The sequence below is a fragment of the Micromys minutus genome (assembly GCF_963924665.1).
Source record: "Micromys minutus genome assembly, chromosome: 5".
NCBI lineage: Eukaryota > Metazoa > Chordata > Mammalia > Rodentia > Muridae > Micromys > Micromys minutus.
In genome coordinates this window covers 46,043,056-46,070,049 of record NC_137974.1, presented here as the reverse complement: position 1 = coordinate 46,070,049, position 26,994 = coordinate 46,043,056, and the positions used below count along the sequence as shown (strand labels likewise).

The following is a 26,994-nucleotide window of genomic DNA, read 5'->3' as shown; positions in this document are numbered from 1 at the left end:
CAACTGACAGCCAAAGCTTTGAGGCACAGCATCAGAGAAAGGAGGCCCATGGGAAAAATAAAAAACTCAACCCAAACTAGACCAGGACCCAGAGGTGATGGAGGCAGCCGAGAAAAATAAAAATGACAATTTATCATTTATTTACTAAAATGAATATTTATCAAATATCCACTTAAAACACTGAGACAGAAGAGGCTAAGCTCTCAGAGGGAAAACACATTGTGTGAGGTTAAACAAAACAAAACAGACAAGAAAAACCCTTGATGGACAAATGCTAGGCCACATGGGAATCCAGAAGGAGGGCGCCATGCTTAAGCTGGCAGGCAGTGGCGGTTTTGGGTGGTTCCATCTGTACCACCCATCTCCTTACTCGCAGACATGATCATGCTATCATTATGTGGTGACAAGGTCTAGGCCACTGGCTGTCCCAGTCTCGCTGTCAACCCAGGAATGCTCTTGTATGTGCGGTCGGTTACTGCCGGAAATGCCACAAAGATGTGTTGACATCTTTCTCGTGAGCATATAAATTTCTTGCCAAAATTGGTCACGTCCTGGGCTATGAGCCAACTAGTTTTAAAAGTGTTATGTTATACAAACTACATTCCTTGGCCATTATAAAATTAAAAATCCCAACAAGTCAAAAAAAAAAAAAAATTTGAGGGAAAACCTCTGTATGTTCACAAGGAAATAACTTCTAGAAAGAAACATCAAAGAGAAATTTGGAATTATTTTTTAAAAAAATGAATGAGAAATGTCTGCAGAACAAGTCAAGTCATAGCACGACATATAAAAACATGTAGATTTCAAAACAATCCCCTGAAAAGGTAGGGTGGCTCACTCCTGTAACCCCAGCACTGGGAGGGCTGAGAACAGAACACTTCAAGGCCAACAGGGCTACAACGACGGACCTTGTTTCAAAAACAATAAACAAACAAACAATCTGTTAGTATAAAACGCATATGCCTCCTATAGTTGATTGTTTAGTGAAGTGGGTCTCAAAGCCGAGTGTCAAAAATTATCCTAAGGGTTTTCGGTTTGTTTTGAAATTTCTTGATACAAAATCCCCCTCCCTCACCTTAAATGAGACAGGGTCTCACAAGGTAGCCCTGGCTGGCCTGTAGCTCTCTCTACAGATCAGACTGGCCTTGAACTCTCACAGATCCACCTGGGATCAAAGAGGTTTGCCACCAAGCCTGTTGGCTCAAAGATGGGAAATCGATCTAGGATCTCGTGCAAGCTAGACAAGAGCTCAACACTGAGCTAGACCCTAAATGGGCTCAGATATGCTGACTATGTGGCTCTCCAGCTCCCAGACTTGGCGATATCCCTGCATCAGCCTCTCAAGTGCTGTAACTACGGCAACTGCCAGTGCACCTGGCCACGAACTTGCTAAGACTCACAAGTGCACATGCACCAGCAGCCAGTTTCTGGGGATGCGGATGCATCCTGCTTCCCTGGAGATCACACTGGAGAATCAAGACCTTCGGTGCGCACATTTCCAGATTTCTTGTTCAGCATGCTGTCTGGAGCTATCAGAGTGCAGACACTTGCAAAGCTCGAGTGAGGTCACAGGGATTTATAACCGACTTCCTACCCACCGATCATTTCTCCCTGTTCACTCCATAACCTTTCTTTGTATCAGACACTCTAAACAGGATTTACCCTCCTTCCGTCGAATAAAGAACATTCTTGCTGATGGTCTGTCAAAACTAGCATCCAGCCCAGGACTAAGATCCGAATCTGGCTAGATTAAGTGAATTTCTTTCTGTCTAAATGAGTACCCATCATATCAAGCACCCAATACTGAAATTGAGCACATTTGGACCATACATTACAGAGTCCTCATGCTAACTTACAAGAATAACTTAAAGAAAGAAATAAAAAGAGCAGGCAGCTCTGTAAACTGAAGCAAAAAGTTCATTATGGCACAGGCTCTACCTAGGCTGTCATGCACCAAACACACTTAAACAGACCTTGTTATTCCAGATCTATGCAAAAGGAAGTTTCATAATAAAGTCGAGGCTTAACACAACAAAGTCATGCCTGAGTCTGGGGTGGGGGGATTGGGGGACAGGGGTTACCTGGTTGTCTAGAAACCTTAATCCTGAGATTCCTATTTTAAATCAATTAACTAATATGGCAGGATGCTGGTGACTCAAGATCTTGTGCATGCTAGACTCTACCATTAAGAGACGTTCCTCAGCTGACAAATCTGCTTTTTAACATGGGGTCAGCCATGGGCCTCAGCCACAGCATTCATATAACAGCAAGTCTTCAGTTTTACCTATTTATAAGTCACTTGTTTAATTACCATTACCCTTGAAATAGTCACTTTAAAAGATGTCATTTAACGGATGGAGCTAGAAAATATCATCCCAAGTGAGGTAACATAATCACAAAAGAAACCACACATGGTATATACTCAGTGATAAGTGGGTATTAGCCCAAAAGCTCGGATTACCCAAGATACAATTCACAGACCACATGAAGCTCAAGAAGAAGGAAGACCAAAGTGCAGATGCTTCAGTCCTTCTTAGATGGGAGAACAAAAATATCCATACGTGGAAATATGGAGACAAAGTTTGAGGCAGAGACTGAAGCAAAGGCAATCCAGAGACTGCCCTACCTGGAAATCCATCCCATATACAGACACCCAACCCAGACAATATTGCTGATACCAAGAAGTGCATGCTGACAGGAGCCTGATATAGCTGTCTCCTGAGAGGCTCTGCCAGAGTCTGACAAATACAGAGGCAGATGCTCACAGCCAACCGCTGAACTGAGAGTGGGGAACTCAATGGAAGAGTTAGAGAAAAAAATTGAAGGAGATGAAGGGGTTGCAACCCCATAAGAACAATAATACCAAACAACCAGAGCTCCCAGGGACAAAATAAACTACTATTCAAAGAGTAGAAATAGATGGATCCATGACTCCAGATGCATGTGTAGCAGAGGATGGCCTTATTGGGTATCAGTGGGAAGAGAAGCCCTTGGTCCTGCAAAGGTTCAATGCCCCAGTGTAGGGGAATGTCAGGGTGGGGAGGTACCTTCATAGAAGCAGGGGGTGGGAGGGTGGGATGGGGGTGTATGTAGAGGAAACCGGGAACAGGGATAACATTTTTTGAAATGTAAATAGAATATATATTAAAAATCTTATATTAAAGCTACCTCCTGGGCTGGAGAGATGGCTCAGTGGTTAAGAGCACTGACTGCTCTTCCAGAGGTCCTGAGTTCAATTCCCAGCAACCACATGGTGGCTCACACTCATCCAGGGATCTGATTCCCTTTCTGCTGTGTCTGAAGACAGCTGACAGTGTATTCAAATACATAAAATAATAAATAAATCTCTAAAAAAAAAAAAAACCTACCCTACCTCAGATTGGCTATGATGGATTTTTTTTCTTCTAAAAATGTGCCAGAAAGCCTCAGCAGGAGCTAGGCCTGCCTGCTAAGCAAATTCTGAAGTATGTAGTACTGGCTTGCAGAGAGCCTCACCACGTGGGCCTGTCACTCTGGGAGCACCTGTTGGCACACAGTGTCAGACAGCACTATGGTGGCAGAGCTGACCTACTCCCTCATGTCCCCTAGCTTATCACATGCTCTGGGTATCCTTGTCCTGAGATATTTTAAATCCATTACACCTGGCATGTTCCTCACCGCGCTCCATGGTGCCTCAGAGACAACCCCCAGGGAAGAAGCAAGGTGAGGGACAGGTGACTGACTATTCATTAATAAAGGACAGCCAGCAGGGACAGCTGTCATACCAAATGACTGCAGTTTCTGACTTAAAACCCATCAAAAGCTCACTTGCCACGGGCAACGTTTTCCTCAGCTGGAAGGGACACAGGAAACAAATACCAGGCTTTCCCTTGAGTACCCAGACTGACAGGAGAAATCCGTGACTCCTCTGGCCTGGAAACAGTGTTCCTTTAAAGACTGGTGGGCTAGCCTGAGGGGTGTGCCAGGGGCCTTCCTGGGCTTATTCCATCACCAGGGGAATACATGTTCTCCACCCAGCTCTCTGGGCTGGATGGAGCAGTAGCTCCTGCACACAAGGAGGTCTGGGAACAGACAACAAAGGTAACAGACAGAACACAGTGCTTGGGCTAAGCAGGCCTGAGGGGAAGATCGTGGCTACTTACTTTGTTGTCAAGAATCTCTCTAAACTTGTCCGCTCAGATTTATGGATGGGAGAATCCCTACCCGAGAGGAATGAAACCAAGCAGACATTGGTGGCTGTGGTGCATGGATTAAATCTGTACTTTAGCCGATTTTGATATGGTTCTGATGCAAATAGGCTAACAGTTTTGTGTTTGTGTTGTGGTGGGGGGACAGGAAGAGAACACCTTAATGAACAATTATACTTCATAATACTCAAGAGCCCTATGAAATACAAATTTTTACAGCTATCATACAGTGGTGGGTTTTCCCCCATGTATGTGTGTGCAGGTGCACTATATTTGTGTGCAGGTATACTATGTGTGCGTGCACAGGTACACCGTGTGTGCGCTCAGGTGCACCATGTATATGTGGAGTTGTAATATATGTGTGTGTGCATGTGCACCTGTGCTACCATGATAGGTTTCCATCAGAATGGCCAGGTTCTGCTGGACCCTCCTGACTACAGGAATCCACTGCAGGCTTCTGTGTCCATGACTAGCAAAAACTATCCTTTACTGGGCTCAAACCCATATACCAATTGGCTAGCGCATTAGGTAGAAAGTCAAGATCAACAGCACGTCTGGCACAGAAGACCCAACATAAGTTTTTAAGGCTGGTAAAAAGATTCCTCTGCTCTACAGAGAGATCTTTAGGGGCAGAAACTATCTGGACCAGGGAGCAGCAGGAGGACGGAAACTCTGAGCATGTGACAACCTCTGCTGACTAGGTACAGGAAATGTTCTCCAACTGACAATTTAATAATTACCACTTGCTTATGCACAACCTTGAGAAACACATCTTAAGATTATAGCAAACCAGGCTGGAGAGATGGCTCAGTGGTTAAGAGCACTGATTGCTCTTCCAGAGGTCCTGAGTTCAAATCCCAGCAACCACATGGTGGCTCAAACCCACCTATAATGGGATCTAATGCCCTCTTCTGGTATGTAGGTATATGTGCAGACAGAGCATGTGTGTGTGTGTGTGTGTGTGTGTGTGTGTGTGTGTGTGTGTGTGTAAAATAAATCTTTTTGTAAAAAGACTATAGCAAACTTTCATTTTCCTTTCTAGGAAAAAATATGCTCTGGGTCAGAGGTATGGTCCAGTGATAGAGTGTCTAACTAGCATATGCTTGGCCCAGGGTTTGATAAGATTCTAAGAAAGAGGGAGGAGGGAGGACAGTGCCTGACTTGAGCATTTATAACAACGAGAGGAGAGGCAAAAGGCTGAATGGGATTTCAAGTTGCTTGAATTCAACACCTTCACACCCAGAATCAAAAAGTCACAGTCCGAATCTGGCAGGGACTCTGAGGGAAAGAGGTCCCTATGTGTCCAACACAGAAAACTGAACAGAGCTAACGAGGGCAGCCCCAGGACTGGGCAGGGTGTGAACGGCCTTCCAGAGGGAGCCTGGCCAAGGTAAAATCGCAGCTGGGTATCAGAGTGATGGCAAGCCCGTGTTCCTTGCAGTACTGCTCAGAGTGGACGCAACTCATGTATCCAGCAGAAGAGAAACGAGGGCACAGGGTCTGATGCCCACGCAACAGAAATGGCAGGAGATGGGGAGACAAAGTCTGTTGTATGGGGGACCCTTGACGTGAGTCACATCTAGGCAGGTAAAAGTAGTGCAGGACCCCGAACACAGATGTTTCAAGGAGCATATATATTCTCAGAAACTAAGCTGAATGTAGGTGCCAGGGGAGGGAGCAGGGGCATGGTGAGTTGTTCAATTAGTTTACAGAGATATGCAAAATGGCTCTCTTCTGCACGAATGCTGAACGGCAAAGTTAGAAGTTAGGACCATGAATCACAATCAAAAATGGCTGCTGTTGTAGATCTGGACCACACACAAGAATGCCAGCAGTGAACAAGAAACAGACTTTCCTGTAATGCTGCATGCAGAACACTTCCCAAGGGCCTGTGCTTTGTGTGGATAGCCATGAGCACATCTGACCCCTTGGGACACTATTCTGTCCATTTTACAGGTTAGGAAACTGAGGCTTGGAAAGATGGCTCGTCATGCCCCAGTCTTCCTGTTGCCAAGAGGCCTGGCAAGGCAGTGACAATAAGGGTCAGCTGCCCCAATGTTATACTGCCTGGGACAAAGGCAGGAGGGCTCCAGCATCCAAGAAAATGAAAATGATTGATTATACTCCTCCAGCCAAACAATCAATACTGTCTCCTCAACACCTCCAAAGCGGAATCCAGCAGCTCAGGGCATGCTGAGGCCATCATATGTCATCATACTGTGAGCTAGTCTCATGTTACCACACTGAGAGCTCATCCCATTAAAGCTATAGCCAATGCACACACAGGGCACGTGCTATAATAACTGTAAAACTCATTGAATTTTCAAAGGACTGGACCCCCAAATGCAGTAGCCAGATAAAGAGAGGGAGGCACAGCCAGGACCCCAGTTGAACACTGTTGTTCACTTACATGGTCCCCTTTAATACTGCAGATCAATTTTATGAAACTTGTTTTTACTGTGATGTGAATTAGCTCCTGGGTTGGTTCAGACAAGGAGAAAAGCAGACAGACAGAATGAAGCTAGAATTCCAGTTCCCCCTTTACCACCTCCTATCAGAACCTTTGCAAGGACAACCCCATTTCCCAAGCTTGAGCTCCAAACCTCAAACACGGATGAATGAACTTCTGGGTATATGCCCGCCATGACTTCAGCAGGGATCTATTCCCGAGAACGCACTCGAGCAACGGCTCTGACCTCATAACGTTCTCCTAGAGCAGAGCCACACCGAGCCCTTTATGTGCTGTTTGGAATGGGTTTTATCTGCCGCTGCACACGGTAAGTACAGATACAATGTTATGCATGCACTGTAGTATTTGAATTGGTGAGTGTTAGCATTTTGTCTAAGCTCTGCCCCATAGTTACCTGGCAACAGCCAGGTATGCCTGACTTGCTATAGAAGGGGCTGCTCACCCCCTCCAATCTCTCTTGCTCTTGCTTTTGCCTTCCTTCTCTTGCTCACTCCACATGTTCATGGCTGGCTTCCTTTCCTCTCCTCTCCTTACCCCCCCACTACCCTCTCAACCCCTGCCCCCATGCCCTGAATAAACTCTATTCTATACTGTCATGTGGCTGGTCCCTCAGGGGGAAGGGATGCCTCAGCATGGGCCCAAAGAGGCATCTGTTCCTACACATCTGACTGCACAGCCACCAAACATATCCCTTCTTATCTTTTTATAAAACACAACAGTGGGGAATCTGGGAATTGAACCCATGGATTTGCTACCACTGAGTCACACCCCTAACTCTATGTTTCTGTTGCCATTACATATGAGCGAGTACTCTCTTTCCTCGTCATCACTGACTTTTTGTTGTTCAGTTCTCGCAGTCGTACGAATCTTTAGGCCTATCATGGATCACAGCAATCCAGCCTTTTTATTTAGCTCCTGAAGTAGTTCCATAGGCCTGGCATAGGGTTGCACAGAAAGACAGACTGAAGTCAGAAGGGGGTGGCTGGAGCACTTCTGCCATTAAGATAGTTGAGAGCCCGACATGGAGCTATTTGCAGAATCTCAGACCCCTCTACTGACCTCAGCTGCAGAGAAGCAACTCTGGTTGGGCAGGACTCGGACAATCCTGGGAACATGAGACCATTAGGAACATGCAGCAATTTGGGCAGGCGCTCAGCAGGCTTGTTAGAAATAACAAGCTAGTGTGTCTTCACATGTCTGGAAAGCCATTGTGTTAACATAAATGAGCTTGTGAAACTACGCTCCATCCAAGAGCAATGCTCCGACCGGCCTACGTGGTAATTGCTCTTTACTGGACTCTCATCTGAAGGCGTACACCTCTAGTGACTGGGGACCGTGCCTCTAAACACCTGACACTTTAACCCATGTTTCTTCTGTATTCACGACTCAGCAGAGACACAAAACTGTCAGGTAAATGAGGATTTAGGAGTTGGCAGCTCTGTGGCCACTCACATCATTAAAGAAAGGACCAGGCCAGGGAAACTTACAATTATGGTCCTGACGAGAAGACAGCATGGGCAGGGATAAAGTGTATGAAGGACCCTGGACACCACTGCAAGCCAACCTAGTGTGTGAAGGACCTTAGACACCACTGCAAACCAACCTAGTGTGTGAAGGACCTTAGACACCACTGCAAACCAACCTAGTGTGTGAAGGACCCTGGACACCACTGCAAACCAACCTAGTGTGTGAAGGACCCTGGACACCACTGCAAACCAACCTAGTGTGTGAAGGACCCTGGACACCACTGCAAACCAACCTAGTGTGTGAAGGACCCTGGACACCACTGCAAACAACAAAACAGAAATCACAGAAAGATGAGGACAAAGGCAGAGTGTTTGGAGAGAAACAGAGAAATCTCATCTGTCTCAGTTTAAGACCTTGGTTCAAGTGCCACTGGCTGAGAGCCCAGCTTAGGACAATAGGACTTCCCCAGCCTGTGTCTTGGCTCCATGGAGACCTGACACAGTCCTGTACTGCCCTCTGACTCAAGCCGGACACCTTCTATCTGACAGGTTCTCTGTATCTTCATTATGGTACCCTGGGACAGCGATGATCCTCTGTGTTACTGGGCAGACTATGAAAGGCTACTCAGAAATGCAGCCAATCAGCTTCTTGCCTAAACTGGTGACTGATAACAGAGAAATCAGCCTTTAAAATGGGCCATCGACCAAAACAAAGACCACGCAGCGAAACTCTAAGTTTGGGATTAGAAAATGGTCAAAACTTTTAAAAGCACAGTTTGACATGTTTCGCAAACTTTTAAACACAATTCTGCCTTTGAACACAGAAACATGTATGACAGTATGTCTACCTGTGTTAGAAGAAGAAAAAGCCATAGTCTGACATTTACAGCACGAGCTGTAGATGGTGTGAACAACTGTGAAAAACAGAAGAGGAGGACTCGCATCGAGAATTCCCTTTGGAGTCAAGAAGCAAAGGCAGAGGGCTTCCTCAGTGCGTGGCCGAGCTGTGTCTGTGTGCACGCACACCAACAGAGTTTTATCCGAAACACAGACAGATGCATATGATAAGGCAACACAGCTCCGGGAGTGGAGGCAGACTGGAGGGAGCTGTTCCCAGTCTCCGTCTCCTCAGACACCCCTGGCACAGGCACCGATTACTGTTGCTTGCATTTGGAACATTTTCCCAAATATAGATTTAAATATAAACGGGGGCTGTTTTACCGTATTCACTTCTGCACAGAGAGTGGCAGCGATCCCTCCCACCCTGAATATGAACAGATGGTAAGGTGACATGAATCTGGCACCCCCACCCACCCAACCCCCCCCAATTCCCCAACCCCGGTCTCCTACCACGATCTTCCTGTGGTCAGGGAACTCCAGGCCGAAGTAGTCGCCCTCCACGAGGTTGAGGTGGTTGCACACAGCGTCAAACAGAACCTTCCCAGGCGCTCGTTGCTGTGGACAGAGAAAACTGGGGTTACAATTATTTCTGCTACAGGCAACCAGGCGCACAAACCACACCACTCCTGAGGCTCCAGTCAGAGGAGCACACATGTGGTCAGCAGGACTTGCCATGACCCACCCAGCCTGTGCCATCCTGGTGTTCCCTCTGTATCTGTGTTTGTGCCGACTCCAGACATGGAGACTAAGTTATGTTTCTCCCCATTGTCTAATAACAAACCACTTTAGTTGTTTCTTTTAGGTTTTGGGGTGTAATGCTGCTCTGAAGCCCGCCCTGGCCTTGAACACGCAATCCTCCGGCCTTAGCCTCCGTGAGCTGGGAGGACAGGCATGCTTGGCATCTGTTTCTGAGAGCAGTTTTGGGTTTGCTGCACACAGCGAAGAACTGCATCTCCCTGCAGCGCTCCGTTGTTAAGCTAGGGCAGGGAGATGGCTCAGTAGGTAAAAGGGCTTGCGACCAAGCCTGAAACTGACCCAAGTTCAAACCCCAGGTATACAAGGTGGAAGAAAAGGTAGTGCTAAGTGCAAAGCCCTCTTAGACTCATGCCTCGGTTTCTCTTTACAACTTCATGGGTTCCATGGGTCTTGCTGTGAAGAGGGATCGAATTCTACCACACACAGCAAACCTTGGGAGGCAAAAGTGGTTTTGTGTTTTCATTACTTGTCCAATATCCGAGTAACCAACTAACTCACGATACTGAGTAACGGTGAGGGTGGAGACCAGACAGGCACAGTGAGTGTGCCCATTGGCCTATCCTCCAGTGGCCAAGGGGGCCAATAAAGACAGTCCAGCACGGGGTACTGTGTGCTTTCATTCCTCTATCCGACACCGCTTTATGGTCCCACGGCTGCCATTACGGCAACCTGGAAGATACCCACAGCCACCTGTGGACATATGGCATCTTCTGTGGACAATCTCAGCCCACTGTGCCCGTGAGTCTAGTGCACAGACAGCAGGAGTAAGTTGTGACTACCAGAAATCTCCCTTCTGCCTAATAAAAAGCACACCCAAGCCTATGCACGCTCATCCAAAGGAAGGAACACGAGAGGACCACACACTATGGGTTACCAACCCTGCTTTTTGCCACGGTGGTACTGTTACCTGCTGTTTCTGGTCTGCTATATGCACATGACTATTTCCCAGGTAGGCTGTGGGTTGATGTTAAGGTGATACATAATTGGATAGTGGAGAGGTAGTCGGCGAAAAGGCTAGGAAAATGAAAGAGAAGGGGAGAAATGGGATTCGAGGAAGAATCAAGATGGAGCTGGAGAAGGAGGATCTAGATCCAGGCAGTCTTAATTAGCACTATTATGAATATTTTTAAGGGTTTCTATAGGTCTTTTTATCTCATATAGAAGGGCAGTTTGTATCTTTGTCTACTGGATGTAAGCTTATTGTATAGAGGGTTTGTGGATTGAGAATTTAATGTATAAACTTGTTTGATAAGCTACCGGGCTTTGGAGTCATGTTTGTGCTGGGACACGCTGGGACAGAAGCAACAGGGCAGGCAGAGTGAACCGCCTAGTAAGGGAATGTCATGAAGGGGGCGGCTTGTGTACCGCACTGTGTGACAGAGCCCATGCGCTCAGCTCCACACTAGAGCAGTGTCTGCGGAGTGAGACCGTGGGGGCCGATAAAAAATTAAAACACCCATTTAATATTAACTGCAACAGTAGGCTGACAGACAGGGACAGGGACTTGCTTGCAGTAATCCTTGGTTCTAGGTTCACTTTCTCACACCAACATGCACAAAGCTGTATGATTAATCTTACGAGTTGCCACTTTTCCCTGCAACCTTCTTTCCTCCAGTAACTCCAGCAAGAATTCAAACACCTTAACCAAAACATTATTTTAAAAGTACACCATGGAGTAAGAAATTATGGAAGAATTCCTATACCGTACAGTGTTTCTTTCTTTCTTTCTTTCTTTCTTTCTTTCTTTCTTTCTTTCTTTCTTTCTTTCTTTCTCTTTCTTTCTTTCTTTCTTTCTTTTTCTTTTTCTTTCTTTTTCTCTCTCTCTCTTCCTTCCTCCCTCCTCCTCCTCCTCCTCCTCCTCCTCCTCCTCCTTCTTCTTCTCTCTCTCTCTCTCTCTCTCTCTCTCTCTCTCTCTCTCTCTCTCTCTCTCTCTCTCTCAAGAAAGACTGCAGTTCAGTTTCATGACCTCCAACACTGTCTGCTTGTTTTAGGACTTGCCAATGTTCTGCCCAGCTGGCCGGCACTCGCAATTCTGAAAGAATTCCTGGAACTAAAGGGAATCTCATAACTCCGTCTAGGTTTACAGAGTCTGAGAAATGAGACTTCACAGTTCAACACTAGAAATTTAAGTAGGCAGAGAAAAGTCAATATGCAATGGGTGTCTTTATGGACAAGGGTATTAGACTAAACATGTCCTAAGAGAAGTGGGGGAAGAGCTTCCACAAACTTGAGTCCTCTGCTGCTTCAGTACAGGCTTCCCTGTGCATGACTAACTTCATGGTCCTAAAACCAGGCTGAGCTGGGGCTTGCAGCCTTGCAAACACCTATGTTCTGTGACCAGGGTGGGTTGTAAATAAGTTAATAGGGACAAAGTGGATCTTATTTCTTAAATGCTAAAAGTTTACTCCTGTGCAGTTACATGAACGGTGCCTTCTATGGTACTGGATTGCTATTTAACATGGAGATGTTGACACTGAGTTTGACTGCTTCCTAGCCCCTAAGACCCATCTACAGGATGGTGATTCGGAAGCATTCTGAGCCCCCCCCCCCCCGTGACTTCTGGCTACACCACAGCATGGTGTAAGAACACTTCTAGGGGCATAAAGACCGGCTACAGGACCATTTCACAAGGAAGTGAATCTCTAGGTTGGCTAGCAGTCTCAGGTACAGAGTCCAGCTGTAGGACCCCAGAACCTTACAGTTTCTTAGACTTCACCCTACACCTGGAATCTGCACATGTGGCTCTTCACTGTCCCCAGGGAATCAGTGAGAATTCAGATAGAGGGGTGCTCTATTTTAAAATGGACTTTTAAAGATGTGTGTGCGTGTGTGTCCTCATGTGTGTGCCACAGCATTCATGTGACACCAGAGGACAGCTTACCATAGAGTCTGTTCTCTTGTCCCCTCATGTGGGTCCCAGGGATCAAACTGAGATCAGACTCAGTGGCATGTGTCTTAAGAACCAACTCTCTCCCACAAAATGTCTTGCCAAGGGCCTGACATGTGTTCTAAGTGTCACTGCCACTGTAGAAGTGATGGTTGACAGGAGAAGGGGTCTGTACTAAAAGCCGTGTTTCTGCCATGTCCTCTGATTCAGAGCACAGCTCTGTCCATAATCTATCTCTGGGGATGGGACCCATTCCCCAATCCAGGCTTCTACCTGGCTTAGAACTAAGGAGAAAGTGACCCAGCACAGTGCCCCTCTATCTGAATGCTCACTGATTCCTGGGGACAGTGAAAAGCCACAAGCACAGATTCCAGGTGTAGGGTGAAATCTAAAAATTTGCAAGATTTTGGGGTTCCACAGCCAGACTTTGTCCCTTTCTCAAACTGATACCCAAACCTAGAGATTCAACAAAAGTAGCCAATATGAACCCTGCTGCCGTGGGCACAGTCTAACCCACGACCTGGTGAATTTCGAAAGCAAGTCTTTCCTGGTGCTGAGTGAGGCCATCTGGGTAGGCCGAGCTTGGGTGACTTATCCTTGGATAATGAAGCTGGGACAGGCGGGGAATACCACAAGACAAAGAGGCAGAGACTGAGGGGACACAGCTGCAAGCCATCGGATGGATGCTTGTTGTCAAGGCCAATGCTAGAAGCTGGAGGAGGCTGAGAAGGACTCTGCCCAGCATCTCTGCTCTGAGACAGGTCCCTGCCACTGTGCTGGCTGTGAACGTGTGGAGACAGTTGCTAGCATGCCCTCCATTCTGTGGTGTTTTGTCTCTTCCAGTCCTGGTAAACTACTAACCGCTTTAGAGCCTAGTTCTCAGACACATGAAGACAGAAACAGTGCTTGGCACTGTTCCTTCAGGAGCAAGAGGAGATGGAAATCATGCCTGGGAAAAATGACAGCCTTCAAAAAACCTACAGTTCAGATCCAAGCACACAGCACACAGGTTCACTAATTTTCCCTGCTAGTAGGTCTCCTTAGTTTTACTGTCGTTACTCAGTCTGTGAACCATGTAGCACGGATCAAGACTGTTTATCTAGTCACCTCTTTTGAAAGCTTTATGGCCCCATCTCAGGCCTGACGCCACCCAAGGTCTCAGCACCTTAGCCTCTTTCCCAGGATATCCCAACCCTCCGGTTCTCTGGCCCACAGTCCCCAGCTTCAGATCACGGCTTCCAGGGAAGCAGGAGCCACGGAGGACCGACTGAAAACTTCCACAAGAACCCTGGATCTGTGTGTAAATGCCCGTGGTTTTGTTTTGGTTTTGGTTTCCTAGGAGGATTAGCACAGGCGAGAAATTAAGATGGAGCTGGAAGAAGCGAACCCAGATCCTGGTGTGAGTAGGTGTGAATATGCTTAAGGGAGTCTATAGGTCTTTTTGTCGCTTATAGAAGGGCAGTTTTTAATCTGTGTCCAGTGGATGTAATCTTATTGTGTAGAGGGTTTGTGGATTGAGAAATTGATATATAAACTTGCTCGAAAAGTTATCGGGCTATGGAGTCGTGTTTGTGCCGGGCCACAGAAGCAGCAGGGCGGGCGGAGAGACCACTTGGGAAGGGAATCATGTGGAGTGTGGCTTTCAGAACCTGTGACCAGAGTCCATATGCCTAGCTGCACATTAGAGAGGTGTCCATGGAGTGAGGCCTCGGGGGGCTGATAAAGGGATGAGCCCTCCATTTTAATATTTACCACTGTCAGCCTGGGTCTAATGCAAACCATGGGGAACACATCAGATTCAGGATAAATGTAGAAAAGTGAACACCCACAGTATCTCTGCTGTCTCCAGATACCCTGATAAAATGACAGTTAAAGAATTTTTTAAAAAATTAAATAAAGAAAGAGTAACTTCCTAAAAGAAAAGTAAGGGGAGACAGAGGGCGAGAGATTTCTTAAGAATTCTGGGACATGACAGAGAAGCAACCTGAAATCTAATTACAGAGAAGAGGGGCAGGGTTCGAGGTGAGAAGCAACCAGATTAGGCTGGACTCATTTGAGGCCAACACTCGAAGAGGCTGCCCTCCAGTAGCAAAGGATGAAGCGAAATTCTCCCAAAGCTTGTGTATTCAGGTACCCAAGAGTCTGTAACCCACAAAATGGCGACAGCTGACCCCACAAGGCTGTAGAGGAGGATGGGTATGTGGTGAAGCTGTAAGAGTTCTTAGGACTAAACATGGCGAAGGAGAAATTCAACTTGCCTCTAAGAGTCAGAGAGTAATGCTAAGGACTCCCAACACCAAGGGAAAAAAGAACTCAGGGCAGGGTTAGACTCCAGAGCCTCCAAAACACCTCCGACATCTGAACCAGGGACCAAGAAGAATGGAAACTATCTAACAGGAAAGGAAACACAGTCAGGGGGAAAAAATTCTAGAGGTTTCCCACCTGCAAACACCCACAGAGCATCTCAGAATGAATGGAGAAAGCTGGTCTCAAGGCAGAAACCTTGAGAGGAAAGAAATGAAAAGAGAGCTCTCAAAGTTCCAAATGGTCCAGATCTTCAAGAGTACGACACGCTGACTGCCCGAGATGCCCCCAGAGCGTGTCCTGGTGATGGTGGCCCGGTCACCAAACATCAGAGTACACTTCTTCAGCCTGAATGGCTCACCCCATGACATGCCACACTGTGAACACTGTATGACATGCTGCGTATCTCTCACTCACTGCCAAAGACACACAGTACCACGGTCTCTGGTCATCACTAGTACTGCGCATTGTACACAATGTCTGTGCTGTGCTTTTGTGTGACTGCGGCCAATGGTTGCTTTATACCAGTATTGTCACAGACCATGAGGGCAGTGTTGTGGCTATCCTGTCAGAAGGCTGTAGGAATTCTTCAGCTCCACTATAATTCCCTAGGACCACCATGATGGCTGGCAGTTCACAACGGGGCTGGTGATGTTATGTGGTGTGTAGACATCTATTTCAAGCCATTAACCTCGACTGCAGCTTTTCCTTTAGGGAACATCTCCTGTGCGATTACACACTGGACATCGGCAGGGATCCACACGTGCCCCTCATCTATGCTGCACACTGGGCCACTCCAACACTGAAGGCAACACAGTTCCGTGGCTGAGCTCACGTGAGGCAAGCTGTCATGTACCCTTCTGTGATGGGGCCCCATGACTGACCTCCCCAACAGGGCTGAGGACTCTGGATACTTCAAAATACTAGAGGGGCAAGAATAATTCAGTAAACTCTATCCGGTCTCAGCCATATGACGACCATAATGCTATGGGGGCGGGGGGGGGGTGTGATAATACATAACTCAAGAAGAGCTGTCTGGTACCCCGGGCAGGAAACAGCGTGATCACCACAGACAGGAAGTAAAACTTTACACCTCGGCTCTTGGGAGCTGGAACAAAGCTTTCATTCTGGGAAAATTTAGCTAAATGTTTAGTCCTGCCCGTGAGTCTACACACAAACGCTGCCATTCTCCCCTGTACAGAAACTCTGGGGTGGCCACGCTGCCTGCAAGGACACACTGTCTCCTTGTTTCCCTCGGCACTGAGCCTTGGTGTTGGGAACACTCATTAAACACACATCGGATTGGGTTTCAGGGAGCCCCAGAGTCCAGGACAAGAGAGAATGGGTCCTTTCAGCCTCGCTGTAATTCATGGACCATGTAACCAGTGTCCTGAGCACAGAACTCCCTTCTTCCTGCATTCCAGTGCGTGTGTGTGTGTGTGTGTGTGTGTGTGTGTGTGTGTGTGTGTGAGCGCATGTGTAGGTGTGGGGATTTCTCTGTTGCTCTCTTGAGAACATTTTTAGGAAGTGGGTCAGGGCTGCTGTTAGTCTGCTCCTGACATGAGGGAGCAGTAAGAAATTTCTAAATTTCATTCATATAAAAAGATCTTAACAATTTAAAGCCTTCATCTAGTAGGCAGGGAACAAAACTGCCCATCAAGAACGAGAAAAACATGGAAAAACCAGGTCGCAGCCACTGAAGAACAGGCGTTCTAGCCAGAAAACCACTTGCTGACTTCGTAGGGTCTGCCTAGTCTGGTCCCTTTCTCTTCCAGTCCTGTGGTCTAAGCCATAAAACACACCCAGACTCACAACCTGGTCTTCTCAGGAGGTGAGCTGGGGGGGGGGGGGGTAACACACCCAGACTCACAACCTGGTCTTCTCAGGAGGTGGGGAGCTGGGGGGGGGGGTAACACCTGATATAGCATGACATCCAAACTAAGGCACAGAGTGGCTATTTATCTGAGCAGCTGTGAGGGCTCTGCAGAGCGCCAACGGGCAACAATGCTGCTGGATCCCATCTTCCTTCACGTGCTGCCATGGGACCGCGGCTTCCAGCTCTCCCCCAGGAGTCAATCGCTAAAGACACTAGTTTGAAGTCTGACTCTCCTGTCCACAGATGCTTTCTACGACAACGGCCTGGCATGATTTTAACTGGTCAGTGGTGGGAACAGGAGCATTTCCTCAACCCCGAGAAAGGGCTTTAAAGTCCTTTTTACGTAAAGTCTCTTCAATTTAAAATTACATAGAAAGAAAAAAAAAATCCCATGAGTTGGGGTCTGGAGAAGTGGCCTATTAATTATCAGTAATTTGCTCTTCTTGAGGCTCCAGGTTCGGTTCCCAGCATGCACATGGCATTCACTCACACACACACACACACACACACACACACACACACACACACACACACATTTTTAAAATTGAAATAAATAAATCACTACATGCCTGTAATGGCAGCCCTCAGGAGTCTGAGGCAGGAGGATTACAAATTTGAGGCCAGCCTGGGTTATGTAGCCAAATGCATTATAAAATAAATCACATTGCTTTGAAATCTTGGGAAGAGATTTTATATGACTAGAAATGACTGATTTCCCTATCGATCTCAGTATGTACTTGAACAAACAGACCCGGGCTGGTTAGTTCTTGTCAACTTAACATAAACCTAGATATACCTGGGAAGAAGAATCTTGATTGAAGAAATGTCTCGGTAAGGCTGTCTGGTAGACAAATCTGTGGGACATTTTCTTGATTAATACGTAAGTTGGAAGAGCCCATGCACTATGGGCAGTGCCACCCTTGGCCAGGTGGTCCTGGGTAGTATAAGAAAGCAGGCTGAGCAAGCCATGAGGAGCAAGCCAATAAGAAGCACCCCTCCATGGCCTCAGTATCAGCCCTGACTCCAGATTTCTACCCTGACTTCCTTTGATGGTGAAAAGTGCTGTGGAACTCTTCTTTCCAAGTTGCTTTTGGTCAGGATGTTTTACCACAGCAACAGTAACCTTAACTAGGACAAAATCCTAATGATCTTACTCAGAAAAAGAAACAATGTTATATTGATTTGTAACAGTGAAAAATTAAAATCCAGGGGCTGGAGAAACATCTCAGTGGTTAAGAACATTTGTTACTCTTGAAGAGGACCTGGGTTTGTTTCCCAGCATCCACCAGGTGACTATCAACCATATATAACTCCAGTTCTGTAAGAGGTGACACCCTTTCCTGGCCACATGCATGTGGTGTATGGGTACACATTTAGGTACAAAACATGCATTAGAAAAATAAAAATTTTTAACAAAAATAAGAATGCAGAAGTATATATCTGGCCCAGAAGACAAAACAAACAATAAGAAAAAAAAAAGAATTATTGTTGGCTCTGGTGTATCAGAAATTCTCTCATACAGATACTTTGTTGCTGTGGTTTGAATACGGTTTATAGAGTCCAAAACTCACGTTGAGCACATTTTGATGGTGACTGAGTTGAGCTCAGGGCTTCTGTACACCTAGTGCAGGTCACACTTGGCTATGTTAAAATGTTACCATCACTGCACTGGTGATAGGGTGTTTGAAAAAAAAAAGATTCAGCTGTTAAGAGGTTAATGGCTTCCCTGAGACCAAAGAACCAGTTCACACTTCTCCTCCTGAATGAACATGTCTTCCTTTCTGCTCCCCATGCTTTTGTGAGGCACAAACACCCTCACCAGAGGCCAAGCAGATGTGGTGGCCATGTTTGGGGGTCTTCAAACCCTTCAGAACTGTAAGCTGATAAATGTATCCTTTTTTTTCTTTTTCTTTCTTTCTTTCTTTTTTTCTTTCTTTCTTTCTTCTTTTTTCTTTTTTCTTTGTATCAACAGAAATCAGAGAACGACATTTCTCTTTACAGTCTCTTCTCAGTGTCTTCTCAGCTCAACAACAGAGGGTGAACCAGGCCCCCAGAGCAAGCTCTGCTGAGCTACCAAGAGGTCAGACTTCTAAGAAAATACTTACTTTCCTTAGACAAAGCCTAGACTCATACATGCATATAATTCTGGGGACAAAAAGCTTTCAAGTGAGAATATAACAAAAGTGTCCAAACACACATTAAGTGGAATGGCAGCAGATTCAACCAAGAGGGGAGTCAGGAGACATGGTTGCCTGGGGACACATGAAGTGTTCTGTGGATGGGTAATGCACTTAATACCACTAAATGTATATCTTTAAGAAATTTAAGTGTATCTATTTTGCTATGATAAAAAAATAGGGGTTAGATAAAAATATTGGTAATCTGCCAAAGAGAGTAATTGCTGATGGAAAAGCCAAGTTATTAAACAATTTTTTTAAGATTGGAAAGAATGATAGAGGTGATCTGCCCTGAACATTTTTAATGGACGGTGCTATTGCTGCTGGGTATAAAATGTGTATGATCGCACTTAGAAGCAACAGAGAATGATGAAATGTTCTGGGATTATTGGGTCACAGCGAAGCCTGGCTTGCCACTTACCAACTACACAGCCTAGCAAACTTCCACGGTCCAGGGTTTTTATTGTCCCAGAGCCCCATCTCCAGCCTTCCAAAGGACTCTGAGAACCCAAGAAGGAAAGTCTGTGGGAAGCATCAGCACTGTATCTTGCTTGGTAATTTGCAGTTGAACAACTTTACTTTGAACAGGAAAGCTTTCCATGTTATTTCTAACATTTGATAACTATAAAGACAATAACCCTCCTCATCCTTTTATCAGAAAATCTATTTTCTCTCAAGATCTTGCCCAGTAAAATTAGAAGGAGGGGAGGGAGAGAGAGAAAAAGAGACAGTGGCTGCTTGAAAGCATCTATAATTGGAATGTCTCGCAGACTGCGTCTTCAGGCCAATCCAGTGTCCCTGGGACTGGAGAACTGGCACTTTGGTACTAACCTACGCGACTCTTCTCTGTTATTTCTGACTGGCGGGGTGTTTCCCCATTCATCTCCTTTTCCATCTTTGCCTACACTGCACTCATCACATGAACCATTTCCACATTGCTTTCCCAGTCAGCTCCCCCAGAGACTAGCATCTCCACTAAGCCATATCCTTCACAGTAGAGCGAGGGGCAAGGGGCTGGTGCTCCGCCACCCTGCTAAGCTACACATGACCCTTCTTCTTCTTCTCATCCATCCCAGCCACCCAAGCTGCTCTTTAGGAACACCAGACATTCATCTACCTCAGGGCCTATGCCCAGGCTGAATCATGCTCTCCCTCAAAATTTCCAGGGTTACTTTCTTCACCTTCTTATCTTTGCTTGTACCTGTTTGGCCCACATCACTTTAAACTTCAGTTGTGCCCGCCTCTCCCCCATCTTGGGAGACACAGTTCATTCTTTGCTAATCTGCACTGCTTTGTAGCTCCAGGCTCAGTCACCTTGACGGGACTGTCCTGTGTGTGGCATGAACACATGTCATGGTGGCCAAAACACTGAAGGGGCTGAAGGAAGACACTGCACAAAACACCAGGGCTACGGTTTACACTTGTACATGGAATTCTACCCAAACAGATGACACTCAGCAGCATGAGCCACCCACAGTGACCAAACACCAGCACTTACTCAAAGGCTGTGTTGGAAAACAGGAAATTTCAGCAGAAAGACAGCCAAGTAGGATTGTGTGCTTTAGGGGAAAAGAAAAATTCCCTAAGCCTTCCATGACTGAACTTTAATCTACAGGGGCGACACACAAGTAGGAATGCGGCCAGTGAGAAAAGGCGTAGCCCCCTTCACTAGAGCCAGTATGGAGGGAGGGAGAGAGGAAGAGAGAGAGAGAAGGAGGAGAGAGGAGGGAGGGAGGGAGGATGTATGCACGCATTACTAGGAGTGGCAGGATCCTCTGCCTACAGTCTGAGCTCACTGAATGTGTTTTATCCAAACGTAAGTGGTTGGTGGCATTGTGCTCTGAGAAAATCAAATTAAAACAACTAAAGAACCATGAGCATGGTTCTGAAACAAAGATTCAATCATCTGCTGAAAATTAAACCTGCCGTCAAAAGAAGAGCAGTTTTCGGAAATTAGCTGAGATGAAATCTGACTGATTTCGGGAACAAAAAGACCTCATTCTAAAAGCTTGACTCTGCCTTTCGTGCCAGAGTTCTGAACTTGGTGTGCAAGATGTCTTCCACATATTTTTACGCAGCGATGCTGAGGGAGAAGCTGATCCCAGCTGCACACACTCGTGGATGTTCCACAGAAACTGCCTCGAAGAGTCTCGTGCTGGTTTTCTTTCCCCCTCCAACTCGTGATGGGTCCAAACGACACTGGCAGGGAGAAGCCCAGGGATGGAAGGCTTGCAGAAGGACCGCACGGGGGAAATTCCTCTCAGCTGAAGCAGCACAGTGGCTCACAGGGATGGGTGGAGAGAGGGGGTGCTACTGAACAGACATGAAGGTTCAGAACTGCAGGGTGACAGGGGTTCCCGGGGGAGGACAGCAATGAACACTCTCTCCAAGACTGGGCCCATGAATAAGAACATTCTTTTAATATTATAGGTCAAGACGCTCCATCAGTTTCTTGGGATAAGAAATACACAGAGGAGGCACACACAGTAGCCTGCAGCCGAGCATCCCTCTCACGTGCGGTACCCAGAGGACTGAGCCACGTACCCAACGCTCTGGTTTCTTTCAAAGCAGCCCTTGGTTAACAGACTTCCCAATAAAAAACAAATCCAAAACACGTATCACATTGTGTGTAATTCCCTTTTGGTTTGCCATGTGCGCAAGCCAGTCAGGATGACCCGAAGGAGCAGTCATAGAACCTGCTTTACTTCCCTGGCAGGGCGACCCAGTGGCCGATGCAGGTTTGAGCAGTACAGTGCCTTCAGCCCCCACTGGTTTCATGAGTTCTGGAATTTCCTGTAACATGCAAGTCACAACTTTTACCCATGTCCCATTTCACCAAATCCTCGGCCACAAATACAGCAGCTTTAAAGACCAAACAGAACAAGCTATCTATATGTTAAGATAAATATTATTGGGAAATCTTCAGACTCCGTGGACTAATGCCTTTGAAAAACAGTGTATAATAATGGGTTAAGAAAACAGATCCTGGGGCTAGGGAGACGCTCAGTAGGTAAAGACCTGAATTTGAATCCTAGGCACCTACATAAAAAGCCAGTCACGGCCATACATTCCTATAAGCCTGCGACTGTGTAGCAGAGAAAGGCAGCCGCCTTAGCCCAGCCGCAAGCTTTGGTTCAATAAATCCTGTCTTGAGGGCAATAAAGAAGCCCTGTTCTATCCTGCATTTATGTGCACGTGTGCACAGTCACATACACCCACTCAATCATGCATTCGATGCAAAAACACTAGCAAGCAAACCAAAGAGAAACCCGATTCTGATTTGCGAACACAACGGCTGAGTGATACAGACCTTGCCTATCTTTAACCCCACTCTCTAGTCACCCTTGGCTCACCAAAAAACCTGGTCCAGTGCTGTTAGTGTATCTACACCTAACGTGGTTGGCCGAGCAGAGCCTACTCCTCAAGCTGATGAGTCAGGCAGGAGCAGTAACCTTCCTGTATAGACAACCGTGTACCATGAACAGCGTATCAAAAAGAGGTCAGTGACAAAGAGCCTCGCTCCGGTGATTGTATTAATCAAAGCAGTGACGCTGGGGCCATGAAGACAGACTGAACACTGCTGCATGAATGACCGATGCCTCTAGAAGCATCGTTATCATGGAGAGATAACTTGTTGAAAGATAGAAACAAAAGGCTCTTCAATTTGGGCATCCGGTGCAGAAATCATACTATTTATGGTTCATTTCCACAAAGGCTGTCCTGCAGGAAGAGCTTCCTGAGTCTCACCTGCTCCCAAGCAAAGGTCTGGACAGTTCTCACAGCACTGACTTCCTGTTCTCTTATATTTGCCTAGGAGAGCTTGACTCGTGGAGTCCCAGTGCCCACCATCAGCAGAAGTTACAAGGCAGCTTAGGTGAGCCACGGAGTCTGGATAACTTCGCTGGACAGCCCACAAACATCTCGCTGAAACACCCCAGCATTGGAATTCCAGAAACTCAACTCCTGAAGTGTCAAGGGGTCTTTAATGATCCAAGTTAAAAAGGGAAGGATGGGCTCTGAGGGACACAGGTGGGGGAGGGGGCTGGGGGCGGGGACTCTGCAAGGACACCATTTCAGAGTGTAACTTTACAGTAAATGTCAAATCAGTACCTATCCATTAACCAATTAGCAAACTGAGGCATGGTAAGAGCCTTCAGACAGTCACAATTCCATGTGTGACACAGTAACAGTCACGTGAGTGGCAGAGGGGAGAAGAGGGGCAGCAAGGACCCCTACTTGTTTGTTCCAACTGCCAAATCCCACAGCCTGGCTACAGCGCTCCAAGGTTACCTGCCTGGTGAAAAACTGGGATTGCCTTCATGGAAGATCGGCACTAAAGGCACTAAAGGCACTTCAGCCCATCTGCTTTCTCCTTTCTCAGCCGCAAATTAAAAGACAAAGCAAAGCAAGAGTCATCTGGCACTGAGGAGCCATTTTTTTTTTTGCAGCAGGCATTGTATAAAATTGAATCTACAAACAAAACTAGGAGAAAGGCTGCGTGGCTCAGTGACAAGTGCTGGCTGCCCTTGTAGAGAGCCCCATTCAACCCTAGCCCCAAATGATGGCTGATAAGTTTCTGTAATTCCGGTCCCAGGGGATTCAATGCCCTTTTCTGGTCTCCAGACACACTTCCTGCACCTGGTGAAGAGGCATATATGTAGACAAAAAATGCATATAAAGTCAAATATTTAAGGAAAGAGAGAAAGAAAGGCTGTTGTAACTCTTAAGTCGGGTGTTAGGACATTTTCCCCCCAGCGGATCTAAGTATAAACCAAGCAGAAAACCCAATTTCTGTGTATTACCTTCAGACATTGCTCTGTTGAGCAGAAACTCAGGATGTATATTACTTATAAAGATAACTAAATTCTATTTTGGTTCGAGTGTTTTAAGTGCTCTGATGTTGACTTCTTTATACGGGCTTTGGGAAAAAAAATTATTGTTGACACTCAACAGGAAGACTGAGTTAAGTGGCTATGAATCCTGGACAAGAAGTGACTTTTCCTATAGTGATGAAGCAAAATTCACTGCAAGCAGTGTGTAAAATTTTAATTATTCTTATAGAAGATAGACAGACTAATTAGGCAAATGTTTTCTGTTTGAAGGCAAATTTTTGCAATTTCCTTTAAAAGTATAATAATAATAATAATAATAATAATAATAATAATAAGTAATAGTAGTAGTAGTTAATGTGTTACTGAGGTTTTCCACACTGTAATAAATACCAAGAGAACCAATTTAAAAGAAGAGAAGATTCATTCAGGCTAATGGTTTCACTCCAAGGTTGGCAGGAGCCATTGTTTGGGGCCTGAGTTAAGGCAGGATTACCAATGCATCAGTTATATGTGGGAGAAGAGGTTGTGTAACCCGTGATGACAGCCATGAAGCAGAGATGTTAAGGGATCAGGGCAAGATAAGCCCTTTGCTAAAATATTTCTTTCATTTTTAATGTCTATAGATGTGTCTGTGTGTTGATATGTGAGTTCAGGAACCCATGGAGGTCAGAAGAGAGCATTGACCCCCGGAGCTGGAGTTATAGCAAGTTTTGAGCCATCTGACAGGAGTGTTAGGAATAGAACTCAGATCCCAGCTACTGAGCCACCCCAGATCTGACCCTCCCCTTGAAAAAATATTTGATTTCCTGGGTACGCATGTTTGCTTGAATAAATGTGTGTGTGCTGTGTGTGTGTGCCTGATGTCTTCAGAGATCAGAAGAGAGCCTGAACCTTGCGGAAGACAGGATAGGGTTTAATATGGGTGCCCCTTTAGGTTAGTTTAGGGCTGAACTTTGTACCAGTCACTTATTCTTAACACCCTGACTAGTTAGGAGTCTCAATTAGCTGCTGCTCACTGCAAGAGATCCTCTGGTGGAGTTTAAAAGTGACACAGATTTTTCTCAGTGAAGGCTGCCACATCCGCACTGAAACTTGGCTGCAAGGTGAAGTGTTCAAACCTCCTGGCTCTAGTGGGGTCCACTTGGTGCTGAGGCTGAGGAAGCAGCTGCTCTGCAGCATTTTATGTGGCGGCTGCTGTGGCTGCGAATTTGAACTCAGTTCCCCGTGTTTATAGAACAGGTGCTCTTAGCCGCTGAGCCATCTCCTGTCTCAGAAGAGTTTAACTGTGTATTTACTGTTCTATTGAGAATCAAAGTATTTTTTTTTACCATGCCATAAAGAGTAGCTATTCTGCCAAATGTGTTGGAAAAGTCACTGTGTAGACCCGATCCTGTGTTGCAGTTACTAATGTGTTAATGCAGCACGCGGCATATGGTTACCTGTATCCTCAGTTAATTTGTGTGGGCGGGGCTGTGCAGGGTTTCCGGCAGTTCCGTTTTTGCTGTTTCTTGAGTATGCTTTACTATCCCAAATTCCACTTGACATTTGTGGGAAGGCATGGGTTTAGTACAGCCTTGCAGAGTTCTGGTTGGTGTGTGTACATGCATGTGTGCATGTGTACGAATGTGTGTTCGCATAGGTTAGCATCAGGTGTCTTCCTCGGTCACTCACACCTTATTTTTAGTCTCACACTGAAAGCTGAGCATAGATTCATTGAGACTGGCCGCCAGCAAGCTTCAGGAAACTGCGGGTCTCTGCCCCACTCCCCAGCACTGAGGACTCAGAGGTACATTCACCACAGGCAGCTTCCTCAGGGATGCTGTGATCCCGACTCAAGCCCTCGTGCTTACTCAGGATACACTGTGTCAGCCGGGCCGCCTTCTGAACCCTGAGCTACGCTTTAGTAGCAAGTCTGAGGCCGCAGCTTCTGCTCGGTGACTCTAACCCGCTCCTAGGTTACTTCCTGTTCTGTGCAGCCCATTTGACCTTGGGTACCTGGCATCAGACATACCCACATTCAGCCAAAGAGCCCTGACAACCAGAAGGGACACATCTTACAGCTGACGTTAAGCACAGCAGAGAGTCGGTCAAATTCCGGTTTTCACGTGAGAAGTGGACGTGGGTGAGGGCTAGCCTGGCGTCCATGCCTGGCAGAGATGTGGTCACAAAGAGTCCCTTACAGGGCACTCCTTTCATACAGGTCCTTTTGTGTGCTGCACTGCATTTAAATTAGATTTAGGTGCTGTTGAAAGCGTCTGGTATAGGTTCAGGCTCATGAATGCTACAGGAGGAACCGAATGGGCAGGGAAGTTAGACCCAGGCACAGATGGCGGCTCAGTGAACAAATCTCAGGGTTGTTCAAGTCCAAAGCTCTGCACAGATTGCAGCTGAAATACAGCTCTCTGACAACTACATAGTTCAAACATCTTCTTAGTCCAAATGCCTTCTTTTAATAATTGAGGAGTTTACATGTGGAAGCTAACGAGGCAAGGCTTGCTTTAACCAGTTCTGAGATCAGTCACCCATGTGTTGCACGGTTGCTTTTTCCACCTACATCTGTTTCAATGTTAACATGTTAATGTGTTCCTTCTCTGTGTCGCCTTCCCTGAATAAAAATGGGCTTTGTTGCTTTTGCACACACCTAATAGACCATCAGCTGCCTAAAAGGCATGATGCCATGGGACCCCAGAGAGACTAGACGGTGAGGTCCTTGGCTTCTCAGAGCTGCTTTCAATTCTTAGAATCTTTTTTTGGATATGATAATTTTCCCACCTCCCATTCTGGTGTGTCGCTCAGGTTGGACCTGAGACTCAACACGCTCGCTCAGCAGCAGGGAACTGGGAATGAACTCGGCCTCAAAACCTGTGCAAACCAGGAGGCCTCTGCCTGCTGGCCACAGGTAGAAAGACCAACAGAAAATGGTCCCGAGAGCAAAGGAGCCCTGTACTCCCCAAGGTTCATGGTGACCATCTATGTCTAAGTACAGCTTAGGTGCCCTCATTAAATGTGCATCCTGACCAAATCTTGTAAAATTTTGAGGACAAGATGTCAGTAAGACCAGAGGTCTTTCTATGATGGGCTGGCAGGATTTGGTTGGCTTTAAGATGGCCGCCAGACTGATGTTCCCATCTGTGTCTCC

The 26,994-nt window shown here is 46.4% G+C and overlaps 1 protein-coding gene across 2 annotated transcripts in view; it reads right to left on the bottom strand.

The window, feature by feature from the left end:
• Positions 1–26,994, bottom strand: part of FARP1 (FERM, ARH/RhoGEF and pleckstrin domain protein 1) — a 231,483-nt gene that overhangs the window by 66,191 nt on the left and 138,298 nt on the right. For both annotated transcript variants that reach the window (XM_080917047.1, XM_080917048.1), the window contains exon 3: positions 9,474–9,578. In XM_080917047.1, the coding sequence (XP_080773173.1) occupies positions 9,474–9,578 (105 nt within the window). The remainder of the gene's footprint in view (positions 1–9,473; positions 9,579–26,994) is intronic.